At 43.7% G+C, this 17,152-nt stretch overlaps 2 protein-coding genes across 2 annotated transcripts in view; both read left to right on the plus strand.

Moving 5' to 3' along the window:
• Positions 1 to 8,571, plus strand: part of cnga1b (cyclic nucleotide gated channel subunit alpha 1b) — a 14,058-nt gene extending 5,487 nt beyond the window's left edge. The window contains exons 7-14 of the mRNA XM_078281750.1: positions 1 to 13; positions 2,251 to 2,387; positions 2,858 to 3,030; positions 3,633 to 3,758; positions 4,609 to 4,761; positions 5,073 to 5,304; positions 7,069 to 7,244; positions 8,383 to 8,571. The exon at positions 1 to 13 is cut by the window's left edge and continues 162 nt beyond it. Of these exons, the coding sequence (XP_078137876.1) occupies positions 1 to 13; positions 2,251 to 2,387; positions 2,858 to 3,030; positions 3,633 to 3,758; positions 4,609 to 4,761; positions 5,073 to 5,304; positions 7,069 to 7,244; positions 8,383 to 8,571 (1,199 nt within the window). The remainder of the gene's footprint in view (positions 14 to 2,250; positions 2,388 to 2,857; positions 3,031 to 3,632; positions 3,759 to 4,608; positions 4,762 to 5,072; positions 5,305 to 7,068; positions 7,245 to 8,382) is intronic.
• Positions 8,572 to 11,263: 2,692 nt separating this feature from the next.
• On the plus strand, positions 11,264 to 17,028 carry LOC139927258 (NF-X1-type zinc finger protein NFXL1). Its single transcript, XM_078281751.1, has 9 exons — positions 11,264 to 11,295; positions 12,488 to 12,615; positions 13,120 to 13,341; positions 13,841 to 13,950; positions 14,240 to 14,370; positions 15,121 to 15,165; positions 16,281 to 16,413; positions 16,811 to 16,896; positions 16,998 to 17,028. The coding sequence occupies exons 1-9, from the start codon at positions 11,264 to 11,266 to the stop codon at positions 17,026 to 17,028; spliced, it is 918 nt and encodes a 305-aa protein (XP_078137877.1).
• The last annotated feature ends 124 nt before the right edge of the window (positions 17,029 to 17,152 follow it).

Consider the following 17,152-nt stretch of genomic DNA (forward strand, 5'->3'; position numbering starts at 1 on the left):
TCAGGTTCAACAGGTACACACACACACACACACACACACACACACACACACACACACACACACACACACACACACACACACACACATCAAACATGGCCATAGCCCCACCTGATCTCCTGAAAATTTGTGAAATAAGCCCAAAGTCTTAAAATGCAAATACGTGCACGAAAAGTGAGAGAATTCAGTTTTCCCAGCAGGAAATGGTTCCGTGAAGGAGGCACGACTATAAACAGGAAGTAGAGTCACATTGAAGCAGCTCAGTGGAGAGTCAGGGTGTGTTGTGGTCGGGTGGAGGATGGGTGATGAGTTTGACTTCAATGCCGGTCGCCGTAAATTTCTACTGTGTGTCACATTTAAATTTTTAGCTAAAGTCGTTTTAGTTGCATAAAGTTAAAGGATCAGTTCATTGATTTTGTTCCTTTATATAACTCCTCTCCTCCTGCTGTAGCTCTTGGACCCACAGACAGTATTGTCTGTAGCTGTTGGACCCACAGACAGTATTGTCTGTAGCTGTTGGACCCACAGACAGTCTTGTCTCCAGTCAGCTGTCAGTTGAAGCTCCGCTGCCTCTTGCTGCAACGAGTCCAAACTGTTTGTCAGAATATTCCAGAGAAGCCGTCTGTGTCTCCACAGAGTCGAGAGGAAACAGACTCACTTCCTCCGTTACTCAACTTTCACCAATCAGGAAATCACAGAACTATTTTTCTCTGCCGCAGCACAGAGCGCTGTGGGGTGAAAGGCGGTTCCTGGCGGAGCGATCTAGTTCCGGATCGTAAACAGTAGAGTTCAGTAGAAGACGATCCGCCGAGTGGAAACGGTCGGTGCCGCCGCTTTCCGGGCCGCGGAGAGAAATACGTCGGTCGTTCTCCGTATCGTTTTCCTGAGATATTCTGACAAACAGTTTGGACTCGTTGTTGCAGCAAGAGGCCGAACAACGGCTAGCAAGTTCACCCAACTGTGGCAGAGAAAAATAGTTCTTCACTAACCTTCACTAAAATGTCGTGTCCAATTCATGTTGCTACAGAATCCAGTTTGTGGTGGAGGAACGTAATTTTCACATAATCTGCGTTTCTGACTTTGCGCTCATTTCACTAAGTTTTATGACATCATGCTGCAGTCACAGTCATTTTCCCCCGTTAACTTTAAAGTGTCCACAGTCACAACGTGCCAGCGGACGGTGGAAGTCGAGGTGAGCGACTCCCTCAGGTTGCTCTGAACACGACTCGAACCTCTTCAGGAGGAGAAACCTGACGAAAACCCTTGTGAATCTGACTTTTAAGAGAATGTGTGGAGAGCTGCAGCTGAAGCAGAGTCGTGCTTCAGCTCAGACGGACACAAAGCACGCAAATCTGTTGTAAAAAAAAAAAAAAAATGCCGGAAATTGTACTTTGAATAGCCTGAGATGTTTCTGGTCTGTTTAATCCTATTAACTGTAATGCTAATCCTGCTTTGTGTAATACTGCCCAGGTATAACAGGCACGCACACACACACACACACACACACACACACACACACACACACACACACACACACACACACACACACAGTGAGCCATGTCGCCCTCTGCTTGCGTCTTTGAAAGTTTGAAATTTGTAAATTTCAAACTGAACTACAGAAAACATTAAATTAAACATTTCCTTATAAAGCGATCTGCCTTTATTGACTGTGATGCTTAGAATTTATTGTGTTCTGGTAAAGATTTTATAATTAATAGTTCATGAGAAATCAATATGTCCACTCTACTCTAATCTGTTCTGCTCTACTTTATTCTACTCCTCTCTTCTCTACTCTTCTTTTCTCTACTCCACTCTGTTCTACTCTAATCTGTTCTACTCTACTCTGTTATACTCTTCTCTGCTCTACTCTACTCTAATCTGTTCTGCTCTACTTTATTCTACTCCTCTCTTCTCTACTCTTCTTTTCTCTACTCCACTCTACTCTTCTCTAATCTGTTCTACTCTACTGTTCTACTCCACTCTGTTCTACTCTACTGTTCTACACTACTGTTCTACTCTACTCTGTTATACTCTTCTCTGCTCTACTCTTCTCTAATCTGTTCTACTCTACTCTAATCTGTTCTGCTCTACTTTATTCTGCTCCTCTCTTCTCTCCTCTTCTTTTCTGTACTCCACTCTGTTCTACTCTACTCTGTTCTACTCTACTATTTTCTACTGTACTCCACTGTGTTCTACTCTACTCTGTTCTACTCTACTATTTTCTACTGTACTCCACTGTGTTCTACTCGGCAGGATGCTGGAGTTCTTCCAGAGGACGGAGACCAGGACCAACTATCCCAACTTGCTTCGTATCTCCAACCTCGTCATGTACATCGTCATCATCATCCACTGGAACGCCTGCCTCTACTATTCCTTCTCCAAGGCCGTCGGTCAGTAGAACTCACTTCTATTCTGCTTCTGTCCACTGGTTCACATCCTGCTTCAGTCTGTTATACCGTATAAACTCTCTCCTCCTCCCCTCTCCTTTCCTCTCCTCTGCTCTCCCCATCTTTCCTTTCCTCCTCTCCTCTCCTTGTTTCCGCTCCTCTCCTCTGCTCTCCCCTCCTTTCATCTCCTCTCTCCTCCTCTCTCTCTCTCTTCTCCTCTCCTCTCTCCTCCTCCTCTCCTCTTCTCTCCTCTCTCCTCCTCTTCTCTCCTCTCTCCTCCTCTCCTCTCCTCTCCTCTCTCCTCCTCTCCTCTCCTCTTCTCTCATCTCTCCCCTCTCCTCTCCTCTCTCCTCCTCTCCTCTCCTCTCCTCCTCTCCTCTCCTCCTCTCCTCCTCTCCTCTCTCCTCCTCTCCTCTTCTCCTCTTCTCTCATCTCTCTCCTCTCCTCTCCTCCTCTCCTCTCCTCCTCTCCAGGTTTTGGTTCAGACAGGTTTGTGTATCCCGACCCTAAGGATCCAGAGTTTGGTCGCCTGGTCAGGAAGTACGCCTACAGCATGTACTGGTCCACGCTGACGCTCACCACCATCGGAGAGACTCCGCCCCCTGTCGAGAACTCTGAGTACTTCTTCGTCGTCACAGACTTCCTGGTGGGTGTGGCTTAAAGAGTGATGTCACAAAGCCAAATTGTTAGTGTCAATGAGTACTAGCACTCCGATTACTGGAAGTAACCAGCTTTAGGCAATATTTTAATTACAAAGTTTACATCGTGTCTAAATTTCTCTAATGACCCGGTTAACATGGATACATTTAATAATTAGTGCATCTAGTGACCTTTGACCTGCACAGTTTGAAAAAACCAAAATAAATAATTTACATCCCCAATAAATGGAAAGACTGAACAGAAATCTAGCGGTGTTATCACCTCACCAAGATGAAGAGAATGTGATGAAGGCGTTTACATGACAGTTTCAGTCACTTGACAGTTTGTCAGTTTTAATTAATTAATTAATTGGTTCAAGATCGAATTTATCAGAGTGCATGTTAACATACTCAGACTTTCAATTTATGGGAACACACATGTGCTGCATGTAAACACTACCAGTGAGTGGGATACTAACTGAATACTACACAATCAATGAGTATAGTAGTAGTGTGCGTACTGTGTACTAGTATTCTGTTCCCAGCCTACATTTTCATATTCTATTCTATTCTATTCTATTCCATTCTATTCTATTCTATTGTACTCCAGGTGGGTGTGTTGATTTTTGCCACCATCGTCGGTAACGTCGGTTCCATGATCACCAACATGAACGCTGCCAGGGCCGACTTCCAGGCTCGCATCGACGCCATCAAACAGTACATGAGCTTCAGAAAGGTTAGTTAGCTGGCTAATTAGTTAACTGGTTAGCATGATAGTTAGTTAGTTGGCTGGTTAGTTAGTTAGCCAATCAGTTAGTTAATTACTTACTTAGTCACTCAGATAGTTAGTTATTCAGTCAATCAGTAAGTAAGTTAGTTATTCAGTCAGGCAGTATGTCAGTAGTTAGCTAGTTAATCAGTTATGCAGTTAGTTAGCTAGCTAGTCAGTGAGTCAACGAGTCAGTTAATCAGTTAGTTAGCTAGCTAGTCAGTTGTGAGCATAGACTGTAAAAAAAGATGGCCATAGTGAGTGTGACGTCACCCACAGGTTTCTGAAGGGTCGTTTTGAAGCCAAAAGATCGGGTTTACGATCGCTGCCATGTTGACATTTTTTGGAGCCGGAGCAGCCGAAGCGAAGCCGGGGGTCGACAGATCGAGCTGCAGCTCCGCCTGCTATTGGTCCGTAATCGGCGACCTGTCGATCACTGGACAGACGACCTGTCAATCACTAGGAAAAGAACCCCGTTTTATAAACGTTATATTATTTTGAAAATCGCCATATGGACACATATTACAAGAAGTGAAATTAACTGAGACCATAACCTCATAAAAACGTATTGACATTGAAGTTGAGCTGTGGTCCCATTGACTTGCATGGAGTTGGGCGGGATTTTGAGTCAAAATTCACCTGTGGTTTTGGCCGCTTGGTTGTGAGTCAGTCAGTTAGTTAGCTAGCTTGTGAGTCAGATAGTTAGCTAGCTAGTCATGTAGTTAGTTAGTTAGTTAGTTGGTTTGAAATCACATTACTTGACTATCTGTGGCCCCATAAATACTTACTTACTTAATATCCCCCCCCCCCCCCCCAGGTAACTAAGGACCTGGAGAAGCGAGTGATAAAGTGGTTCGACTACCTGTGGACCAATAAGAAGGCGGTGGATGAGAGAGAGGTGCTGAAGTACCTCCCTGACAAACTGAGAGCCGAGATCGCCATCAACGTCCACCTGGACACCCTGAAGAAGGTGTACACACACACACACACACATACATGCACGCACACACACAAGTATGTACGTATACACACATAGATACATCACACATTTGCACGCACAAGACTTTTGTATCTTCCATGTCTGTTCAGGCCTCCTAAAAATGTCAGCACTGTTAGCATTGTTCATGTTAGCGTTCCTCCAGTGGGTCCTGCTAGCCCAAAGCTATGTTATTTCCCCACAGCCAATGTGCCTGTTGGTTTTAATGAGGAATGCTAAAAATTCCAGTGTTTATATTTAATAACACCTTTTTCTTTTCTTTTCTTCCTTTTCTCTCCACTCAGGTTCGTATCTTTGCGGACTGCGAGGCCGGTCTGCTGGTGGAGTTGGTGCTGAAGCTGCAGCCTCAGGTCTACAGTCCGGGCGACTACATCTGTAAGAAGGGTGACATCGGTAGAGAGATGTACATCATCAAGGAGGGGAAGCTGGCTGTTGTCGCCGACGACGGAATCAAGCAGTTCGTCGTCCTGAGCGACGGCAGCTACTTCGGAGAGATCAGTATCCTGGCTATTAAAGGTAAGATTGGCTGACTGTTTACTGACTGACTGACTAACTGTTTACTGACTGACTGACTGACTGTTTACTGACTGACTGACTGTTTACTGACTGACTGACTGTTTACTGACTAATGCCGGACTCAGATTACAGGAGTTTTCCCCTCCCGACAATCGGAGGAGAAATCTGGATCTGAGTCTTGGTTGGAACCGAAGTTCGGCGCAGAATATCTGGTGATGTGAGCTGTGTACAGATCAAATCTGAACCCTCCCGAACTGTTCGAAGACGTATCGGAGCCGCCCCGATCATTTCTAACCTGTTTGATATTTGCGAGTTAAAATCTGGACGGCGACGTCACGTCATTATGCCTTTCAACATTGGACAATCCAACTTTAACGTCCCGGCCGGGACAGCTGACGGTATTCCCGAGCAACGGTAAACCTTTTAGCACTATAGGCTAGCGATAGCGTACCAACGTTATAACAAACAGATATTAAAACTGACGGTTAAATTCTCCAGTTCTTGCTGAAGATGTCTCTCCAACCATTTTCTCATCCCAATTCATCTGGCCTTTTCTTTGGCAAACTACTGAACACACCAGAGCCAGCTGTTCCGCCTCCATGTTTGTAAACATCTGCCTCCTGCCCCCCTGCCCAGCATTGCCAGATGTACGATAATTATCGTATTTGTACGATAATTTTGCCCTCTGTACGATGTACGATCAATAATGCCAAAAGTCCCATAATGTACGATAATTTGATCATTTTGTGACACTTAGTATTAGTAGTTGTAATCAAGGAAGGAAAGGAAGTAAACTTGCTATGTCTACTCCCTAACAGTAGGTGGCAGCATGAGACTGGCTCATACTTTGCCTAAGGACAAAGTAATTTTAGTTCCCACCTGTCATTGTTTGATCGTTTACGGGGGGACACATTTGTGTAACGGTAACAGAGTAACATGTGATGTGCCGATGAGTAGAGGTCCGCTGTGAATCCGTACTGATGCCACAGCCCAGAGTGACTGGAGAACGCTACCCACCAAGAAATCAGGGTTACAGACACATAGAGTAGCCTATTTGAAGATTGCACAACGGTAGGCTCTTGTTCTCTTGGTTATGACTCGCGTACGATAATTTTCCTCAAAATACGATAATTTTAAGCCTCTGGTACGATACTTTAACATTTCCCATCTGGCAACGCTGCCGCTACCCCTCCATGGTCACGTGAGTTGTTGCGTACAGCAGCTCCGTCGGGCAAGATGATCTTAATAATATGTCGATGCACCGTCATTTTCTAAACTTCTAGTGTGAGCTTGTTTGCGATTTGATTTTGAGAGAAGAAAGAAGAAAGAAGAATCGGTTAAGTGCACGATGCAACCCGATTTCAAAATCGGTTAGGATTTTAAAACTCCTGTAATCTGAGGCCAGCATATACTGACTGGTTTACTGACTGTGCACCAAAGTGTTTCGCCTGTTGTTAAAAAAATTACTGCCTCAACTTGAAAATGAACGTTACAGAAACCAACGGACCCAGTTCCAGTAGAGAGATAAATATACGCAGGTAAAAACGTCCAAGTTTGAAAAGCCTGCGTTAAATGTGGACTGTGACAGGGACGATTATGTGAAAACCCCATTAATTTCCCTGTAGAGAAATCACTTTGGAACCATACATCCATTTTTGAGCGAGGCTGACATCATACATGATTCACGAGGTCTATGAGGAATGCTAACGTCGCTTTTTTGTTGCTTGAATTACAAAAAAACCCTCTTTTCCTCTCCTCTAACAGGAAGTAAGGCAGGCAACAGGAGAACGGCGAACATCAGGAGTATCGGTTACTCGGACCTCTTCTGTCTTTCCAAGGACGACCTGATGGAGGCGCTGACGGAGTATCCGGACGCTAAAGCCATGCTGGAGGAGAAGGGAAGGCAGATCCTGATGAAGGACGGCCTGCTGGACCTGGAGGTAAAGATGCACCTCGAACTGAAAGACTGTTTGATTTCTGTTCACTGTAACCGAAGAGTCTGATTCCAAAACGAGTCTCCACCGTTTGAAATAACACCGACTCTGACTACATGATTGACAGCACATTAAAGCAAATGATGGTACTTTTTAAGATTACTAGGAACTTACGTGCTTGTTTGAGTAAATTAGACACTTTTGCAGACCGGGTCTCCTAGAGATGTTGAATGATGAGCTTCAAGATTTTTAATCGTGCGTGTTACGGTGTTGGGTTTGATGTTGGTCGTCCTTTTTGGGTGGCAAATTTGTCCAGCAGTGCAACTGTCTGTCAATCAACAAATCGGAGCCCATATTCCCACTGCATGTCTCTCTCCACTTCGAGTGGCAGAAAAACCAAAACGTCACTGGTTTGAACACAGTTTATTTCTTTGTCTTAACGTCCATCTGCTTAATTAAACATTAGCAGCTGAGGCTAAATGTTGCTCCACCTCAGCCACTGGCTCTCTGCAGGGAGAGAAGACAAACACCGGGCCAAAAACCAATAGCTGGCTAGTATTGACTGTATTGACTGGAATTGTTCAGCTACAAGTGAGTGTTTCAGTTTTCATTGCAAGAGTCTTGCAGCGGAAAAAATGTCCTTACTCAAATTTACTATCTATAAATGAAAGTGTCATCAGCATAGTGTCGCTCTAGATTCATGTATCTTCCTCCCACAACTTGTATGTGAAATAACTGGAGAGACATTCAAGGGGAGTGTGTGTGTGTGTGTGTGTGTGTGTGTGTGTGTGAGTGAGTGAGTGAGGTGGGGGTGGGGGAGGGGGGGGGTTTAATGTGGATTCTCCCCCTCTGAGACTAGAACCATTTACGGGCATAAGCAGGTTGCCTTGGGTGTTGATTTTTCTTGTTTGTGTGCTGATGTCATCAGCTTAGCCCAGATGTTGGCAGTTATTGGAAATTCTGAATGTTCAATTAATAAACATGGCTACTGTCAGCTGTTTTATTGGTCGGCTTCACAGACAGAACAGGTGGTGAGCCTGACACTTGCGCTAAGCTAGTTTTCACTTGTTTTCTTCTAAAATGGATATATTTTCCTTTCCTCGCTGGGTAAATAAAGGTTTAAATGCCTCCTTCTGGCCTGCAGGTGGCAGCGCAGGGCCCCGACCCCAAAGACATGGAGGAGAAGGTGGAACGGATGACCGGCGCGCTGGACGTCCTGCAGACCCGCTACGCCCGGCTGCTGGCCGAACACGAAGCCACGCAGAGCAAGCTCAAATACCGAGTCACCAAGCTGGAGAAGAAGCTGGAGCCGCCGGCGCCGCTTCCCGACTAGCCCGCCGAACGGGAAGCAGCAGACGGCCAAGACGAGAACCTGAGGAGCGGGAGGAAGGATGGGGGCGTTTGTTTTACAGCCTGGGTTAGCCCTCGTTTGTTCGGGATCAATCCACTTTCACTTCAAGCCAGTTCAGGATTTGGTAACACTTTACTTGAAGCACTTTTTGATGCATTATAACACATTAGAAGCATTGGGAAACTTTTCATCCAACAAAATAATCGGACAAACTTTGGAAAATTACATTCAATTTAAACATTTTCATCTAAATCCTCTGTAACTCAACAGTGATCCAACCTATATCCAGTTCGTAAAGCTTTTCCACTGCCTGTTCTAAACAGCCGGTGTCTGGTAGCTCTTCCCTGGGAAGAAGAAGAAGGAAGTGATGCGTTTTACGTTTCCGCTTTGTCTGGAATCAACAGAAGAAGAAGAACTGGGTAGTTAGCATGAGCAGCGATAGCCACCATGGCTGAACAGACAGAGAAAAGAGAAACTCAAACCGCATCAAGGAAACAGAAGCAGATGAAAAACACTCCGAGATGAGAAGGGAGGATGAGGAGCGATGAAGATGAGGCTCTTTTTCTTTTGGTAGGTTTTTTTTTTGCCGAGTATCTTCCCTTTTTAAAGTCCTGTCATTGAATGAGATGGGAGATGCTGCACTAATGTGAGTGAGGACAGAAACAGGAACTAGCTGTCCACATGCAGTAAAGATACCAAAAATATACCAAAAAAAAAAGCACCAAAAATACAAGATGAAATCCACGAGCCATTTTCAGTATTTCAGCAGCCAAGATGACTCCAAATGACTCTTATCTCCCCCTGAAAAACGTGTTCAACCCCTTACATGATACAATGCTCTGATTATAATAATTATCATGCACTCACAGTGTGTTTATAATGTGCTTACGACGCCTTATGAGCAGCCCTTCAAGTAAAGTGTTACCTGGATTTTTGAGGCTGAATGGTTTGGATTTACATCGGGACCGAACTGAAGTGAAGTGAAAGTGGACTGACACCAGACCAGTGGCTGTCTGGATGGAAAAAAAGGCTGTTTTTGTGTTTGTTTTTGTCTTCACTTAACTCTTAAAGCTGCTGCATCACTGGAGCGCAAGAGGACGACCGAGCTTCAGAGAGAATGAGAAACAGAGAGAGAGAGAGAGAGAATCTTATATAGTAACTTTTTGTTGTAATTATACTGTATTATTGTATAAAATGGGCTACATAGCTGGCACCGTTCCTCTGGATATTCTCCTCTTATTACAGCAACAGAGTTTTGAAAACATATAAATTCACATTTTGAAGGTTAATGCTGCGATCCTCCTGCAGTTGGTTTTCTTTGGTCTGAACCAGAGCGGAAAAAAGTTGACTTTGTTGTATTTTTTTGTATTGTATCAAAACGAATCTACGAAGCCTGTGGGGTAACATCAGATTTTTTTTTTTTTTTTTTTTTTTTTTAAATGTGTGGGCACAGTTTAAAAAACATACAAACTGTTCTGCGAGTAACATTGCTGCCATTTTCTGATGGTAGAGATGGAGATGGAGAGATTTGCAATTACAAATGCACTAGGAAAATTATTTTGAAATTGTAGGTTTCATTTTTAATTGATGTTTTACAATTTATTCATCTGGCTGCTCTTCTCCAGAGAGACTCTACTGAGCTCAACAGTAGAATCAGCTTCACTTCCTGGATCAACCTGTAGTAAGGAGGTGAAAGGTCACAGGTCACACACTCAGTATTGTTAGAACTGATCTTTAGCATCACATCCTGTCAGTCTCTGGACCAATCAGTGGTGTAAGTCTAAATGAAGCCAGAGGTGGCGCTGTTCTACTGTAAACCAGGTCTGGGTCTGTAAAACTAGCTGCTTCTTACCCTGTAAGTCCACAGTCACTGCAGTAACGCCCATAGTTTGTCATCTATTTTTCTATAATGTCACTGATAAAGAATATTTTATTTGTTTGACTTCCTGTCACATGACAGCTTGTAACATGTAAAGCTCTCTAGCTAAAATATGAACCAAATAATTTCAGATATTTATGCTGCAATAAAGACATTTTATAAGGAAGCTTTGACTGTTATTGTTATTATATACTACTGCTACTACAGATACTACTACTGCTACTACAGATACTACTACTGCTACTACAGATACTACTACTGCTACTACTACTGCTACTAGAGATACTACTGCTACTACTACTGCTACTACTGCTACTAGAGATACTACTGCTACTACTACTGCTACTACTGCTACTACAGATACTACTATTACTACTACTACTGCTACTGCTACTGCTACCACTGCTACTACTAGTAGTAGTAGTACTACTACTACTACTGCTGCTACTATTACCACTACTGCTACTACTACTATTACTACTACTACATACTTCTACAAGTAGCTGCTATTACTAGCCTACTATTACTACTATTACTGCTACTACTGCTACTACTGCTAATACTATTACTACTACTGCTGCTACTACTATTATTACTATTATTACTATTACTACTACTACTACTACAGGTGCCAACTGTCCTGTCTGTTACATGAATGAAACCTCCAGCTGACTTCTTTGACACGTCGCACTGCCCCCCGGCTCCCTGTGCATTGTGGGATTTGTAGTATTATACTGACACGAACCTCCTAGGACCCGGGACTAACCGCAGCCTTGACAGACTACATGTACCGGCATGCACTGCGAAGGGCCGCGCATGTCAACCAAGTAACTGACTCCACTGCTGCCGACTGCTGAGGTGTGTTGAATGGAAAACTGTACAAATTACCTTTTAGTTTCTAACTCTATCTACAAACCTTAGTTACCGTGCCGAGGAGGATACGTGTATTAATATTACACTAATAACTGTTTATCGATACGACATTTTCACTCACATATTTTCCCTCTTGGATCTAATGACAGCAGTTAGCTTATGCTAGCTAGCCAGCTAGCTAGTGCTGTATGAACTGATGTCAGCCTGACTGCTAACGTTAAATAACGGAAAACAGGTGAAAATCTAACTTATATTTGCATCTAACGAAGCACTGTAGGCATTTAGCAGGCAAAAGATGAGTACCGCAGTAGAATAACATCATGTTATGTCACACACACACACACACACACACACACACACAACCAGTCAAATGGAAGGGAGGCAAGGTGCAGCTGAATAAGTTAAATATAGCCTTGTCTCCTGCAGCCTGGTTCAGGGTCCCGGGTCCCAAAACCCGGGTTCACGTGCTGATAAACTGAATAATGGAATTGTGCATGCGCATCGTCTCTCAGCTGTCTGACACGTGTGGATACAGCAGGTTGTAGTCTGGTGTAGCTGACCTGTCAAGGTGAACTCCTGCATGCTGGGAGTGCTGAAACCATCAGTCGATCAATCAATTAGTCCATCGACAGAAAATTAATTCATTGATCAATCGTATTAAATGAATCCTTTGGGGTTTTTTTTGCTGCTGGTCAGACTGAGGAAGAAACCTGAAGAATCACTTTGGACTCTGGGAACTGTGATGGACAATTGTCATTATTTTAGACATTTTATAGACTGAATGGTAATCAATAGATTAATCAATAATGAAACTAATTTGGTGCAGCCCTGCATACTGGGCTTCTAGCTGAAGCTGACTTTCATCTCTTGTTCCTGGTTTTTGTTGCAAAAAGCATAATAACATTATATTAGTCCAGCGTCTCCCATCTAACTGCCTCTCTCTCTCTCTGTCTCTCTCTCTTTGTCTCTCTCTCTGTCTGTCTGTCTATCTGTCTGTCTCTCTCTCTCTCTCAGAGCCGGTTGCCATGGAGCCAGCCTGGCGACAGCAGGGCCGGGGGCGAGGCCGGGGCCAGGGGGGTCAAGGTGAAAGGTCGCGACCTCCGCAGAAGGAGAGAGAGAGACCCGGAGTTTCCTCACCTCCTGTAGCTGCAGGAGTGTGGGGGGGAGGAAGAGGAGGAGGGGGGAGGAGGAGGAGGAGGGGGGAGGAGGAGGAGGAGGGGGAGGAAGAGGAGGAGGGAAGACGAATGCTGCCATCACACCTGAACCTGAACAGAGTAAGGATAGATTGAGTGTGTTTTAACATTGTTTTGGCTTGTAGAGAGAATGTGACACCAGGGTCCATTCAAAAATCTGGCAGTTTGTTTTTGCCTCGCTTATCGGCGAAAAACACGCATCGGAAAATCTAACTTGAGTCTTTATGACTAAGCGGCAGGGTGTTCTGGTGAATTCGGCATGTATATAATCCTCAGCGGAGCAGCGGCTGTTGCCATGACAACGCTGAACGACAGAGGCCGGCACTGGACCAGAAATTGCACATAGACCCTTTTAAATGAACGGCACGTTCTTACTGTTTTACTTTAGTAGAAAACTGCTTTCCTCAATGTTTCCTTGTGTCAGGAAACATTGTCAGGAAATTTTAGGAACTTTCTCCGAATTTTTGAGGGAATTTTGAGAACTTTGTCATTTCTCAGTTATTTGGAGTCTCTTGGTTTCTTTCCCTCTCCCAGGATTATTGATCGACTGTTTTGTTTTTTTCTTCTTTCCTACTTGATTGACAGGAGTGTCTGTCCAAGCCAAGTTTGAGGAGATCAGGAAGTCCAACCAGGCTGCTGCTCAGCGATTGGTCCAGAGCCACTTAAGCTCCTCCTCCGATGATGATGACGACGAGGACGAGGACAACGACGATGATGATGATGGTGGAGGTGGAGAGACTGAGATGAAGGATGGGAAGAGAGGGAAGATCCTGGCGTCGACGTTCACGACATACACTGACCAGACAGGTGAGACGGGCGTAACCATGGCAACAGCAGTTCACCTAAGTTAACCGTCTTCGTTTCTTCCGTTTCCCGTTGCGATGTTTTGTCTGCGTTTTCCGTTGTTTCTTCGCGTTTTTTTTTTCTAGTTCTCAGCTTTCTCTGACTTCCAATTTTGAAAATTGTTACTGGTTCATATACAGATACACTCCCTGGCCGCTTTATTAGGTACCTACCTGTCTCGTAGCGGCTGGTCATCTGTTGCTATAGCAACATTTATCATCAGGACCAACAGCTTCTGCACTCCACTGTTGTACTGAGCTGTTATTGGAGCGTTTGTGGTGGTCGCCTGTGTGTTAATATATACATCTCTCTCTCTCTCTCTCTCTCTCTCTCTCTCTCTCACTCTCTCTCTCTCTCTCTCTCTCACTCTCTCTCTCCCCTCTCTCTCTCTCTCTCTCTCTCTCTCTCTCTCTCTCTCTCTCTCTCACTCTCTCTCTCTCTCTCTCTCTCACTCTCTCTCCAGGTGGTGATGTCAGCGGTCTGGTCAGAACTGGTCAGTATCTGAATGATTTTTTTCAGTCTGGAGCGTTGACCTGCTTGATCTGCATCGCCTCCGTCAGGAGAACACAGCCTGTGAGACACACACACACACACACACACACACACACACGTACACACACACACACACACACACATTGTATGGCGTCCATATTGGTATTTTTATGCTATTTGCTTAGAATTTAAGGCCTAACGTCTCTCTCTCCCTCTGTCTTTCTGTCTCTCTCTTTTTTTCTGTCTTTCTCTCTCTCTCTCCCTCTCTCTCTCTGTCTCTCCCTCTCTCTCTCTCTCTCTCTCTCCTCTCTCTCTCTCTCTCTCTCTCTCTCTCCTCTCTCTCTCTCTCTCTCTCTCTCTCTCTCTCCAGGTGTGGAGTTGCTCCAGTTGTTTCTCTCTCTTCCACATCCCCTGTATTCAGAAATGGGCGAGAGACTCCGTCTTCCTCGTCTCGTCCGTCACGGATGAAGACTTCGGTCAGAAGCAGCTTCCCTGGCCCTGGTGAGGAACAGCAGCTTCTATTTCGATTTTGTTTATTTTATCGGAACCGTTATTGTTCCGACAGAGCTCCAGCTGTAAGGAAACAGAATGTGGACTGAAGTGGAATGACAGGAAACAGAATTGAATTCCACGAAATTCCACTTCCAAGAGAGTTTGTCTCGACTCAAAACATTATAAATCAAATAAAAGACAGGTCAACAAATCCAATACATTCAATCATAGTGTATGGATTACCATCTCATGTTCTGCATCAGATACCAACTGAAAGGTTCCCTTAACATTTTATGATTAATGTATTGTAAAACGCTACACTGCAACAAAAAAACACGGAATTTCACAGAATTGTATTGAATTAAATTAAACTTCCTGAAATTCCAATTCAATTCGAGTTGATGAGTTCATTCATGAAGTGACCCTGAACCCTGGTCGGCTGGCTTCACACACTCATGAAAACCTTGGAAAAATGTATGGAATTTGAAAATTAAAAAGTTTTCCACGATTGGAAATGTTTTTGATTTTTAAATTGTAAAGTCGTGACGTTTGCTGTGAGTCTGTGTCAGCATCTGTGAAAGTTGGGCATGAACATTTGATATGAAGTTATAGTAGAATACAGTATAATCTGCTCTAATCTACGCTGAGTAGGTTGCTGTGGAATAGAATGAAAAAACCACGGCAGAGTAGAATATTCAATAATATTGAATAATAATAAGTTTTATATTATTTAAATATTTATAAATCTTCTCTCCTCAGTCCGAAGTGTCGGGCAGAATATCAACCCAGCGCCACGCCCAACAGGTATGGATGATTACATTTTCTGCATTATATTAAATGCAATATTTATAAATCTTACAAAATTATATATTAAAATGATTAAATATATGCAATTTCTCCAGTTAATAGACTAATGCTCATATTTGCGTCCCAATGAAAACTGTGGAAGTTTTCAAGCTGATTTTCATACAAATTTACACAGAAAAAAAAACCCTAAAAACAATTAAACAGTTAAACTATTGTGAGACTGTTCATTTTCAATATTTTATTTCAAACTGTCTGATAGATTATTATCATTATATTTTTGTGGAAATAAGTAAATATGTCAACAGTCAACATGTTGTCTCTTTGGGCCAATCAGGAGCCAGTTACAGTTTCCAGTCTGTTATGGAACGATTTACTTATTTAGGGACATTTATATTGTCTGCTAGTGTTTGTTTTGTTTTTAGTTTTTTTTTTTGCATTTGTGGCGCCCCCTATTGGCTGAATCTGCCGCTGCCAGAAACTCTTTCAGCTTTAGCTCCGTTTGCTCTGGAAGAACAGAAGAAGAACCTCTTCCTGTTTTGTGCCGTAAAGCGATCCAGCAGATTTCCCTCCAGATCCACCAGGTGGAGAAACTATGGAGGATGTTTACTGTCATTACACTGATGTCTGTATGTTAATGAGCTGATGGTTTACCACAGAGCAGCTTTAATAGCAGGTATGGGTGTAGGACATGTTGATTTCATATTTAAACCCTGGTCATGACCTTTGACCTTTACAGCACAGAGGAAGCAGTTAGTGATGTTGGGTTCCGTGAGGAGTGAAGTGTGGTTTCTCTTCTGTACGGTGTAGCTGTCACTCCTCCTCTCTCCACCAGGTGTCACTCTGTACACACACACACACAGAAGTCTGGCTGCTGTTGTCCTCCTTCCATACCTGTCTTTGAGTCAAATTCAACCAAACTTTATTGACATTACTGTCCAAGCAGCAACAGTAATGTCAGATCCAAACCACCGCAGTCAGCTGAACACAGAGAGACTACTAAACTGTTCCACACTTTGAAACAAATTGTAGTCCAGTGGATTTGTAAACCCTGTGTGTGTGTGTGTGTGTGTGTGTGTGTGTGTGTGTGTGTGTGTGTGTGTGTGTGCGTGCAGGTATGTGTGTTACTGTGGGAAGCTGCAGGATCCTCCAGCTGACCCCTGGTTGGTTCCTCACTCCTGCGGCTCCGTCTGTCAGAAGGAGCTCAAACCGCTGTGTGGCACAGCTGTCTGCTGCTCTGCCACCCGGGTACACACACACACACACACACACACACACACATATATGCCTCTCTATATACACACATGCATACACAACCTTAAACACGCACACAAACAAAATGCACAAAAACGGAAATTCACACACATGTACAAATGCATCTACACACACACTGTAGGCACATACTGTATGTAGACACTATACACGCATAGACATATGTGCGGTTTCCTCTCTTATTAACATTAAAATCTTTGTGTGTTTATTAATTAATTTACATATTTCATCACACATTTAACATGTTTCAATCTTCCTGCACTCTGTCAATATCAAACTATATTTGTTCCAGCTGATTACAGAGTTATATACATCACTGATATCTTTGTTTTATGTGTGTGTGTGTGTGTGTGTGTGTGTGTGTGTGTTCCAGGTCCCTGCCCCCCCTGTCCAAAGATGGTATCGGTGTCCTGTATGTGCGGCAAGGCTAAGCCCCTCCCCCGTCGCTGTAGCAACAAGGTACTGTACCTTTAAAAAAAAAACCCGTCATCTGGTTTAAAACACTTGATGTTAGCATGTTGACTGTTCTGATTCTACTGCTGGGTTTCTGATGTCTGGAGGATTTTACTGTCTCTACTGTTCTGCTACTAAGTGATTGAATCAAAGGTGTATCGGTAGGAGAGCTGGGTTGGGCCAATGCTAAGTGTGTGTGTGTGTGTGTGTGTGTGTGTGTGTGTGTGTGTGTGTGTGTTTTCTGTCACCAGGCCTGGTCGTG

The sequence above is a fragment of the Centroberyx gerrardi genome, chromosome 23 (assembly GCF_048128805.1).
Source record: "Centroberyx gerrardi isolate f3 chromosome 23, fCenGer3.hap1.cur.20231027, whole genome shotgun sequence".
Classification (NCBI taxonomy): Eukaryota; Metazoa; Chordata; class Actinopteri; order Beryciformes; family Berycidae; genus Centroberyx; species Centroberyx gerrardi.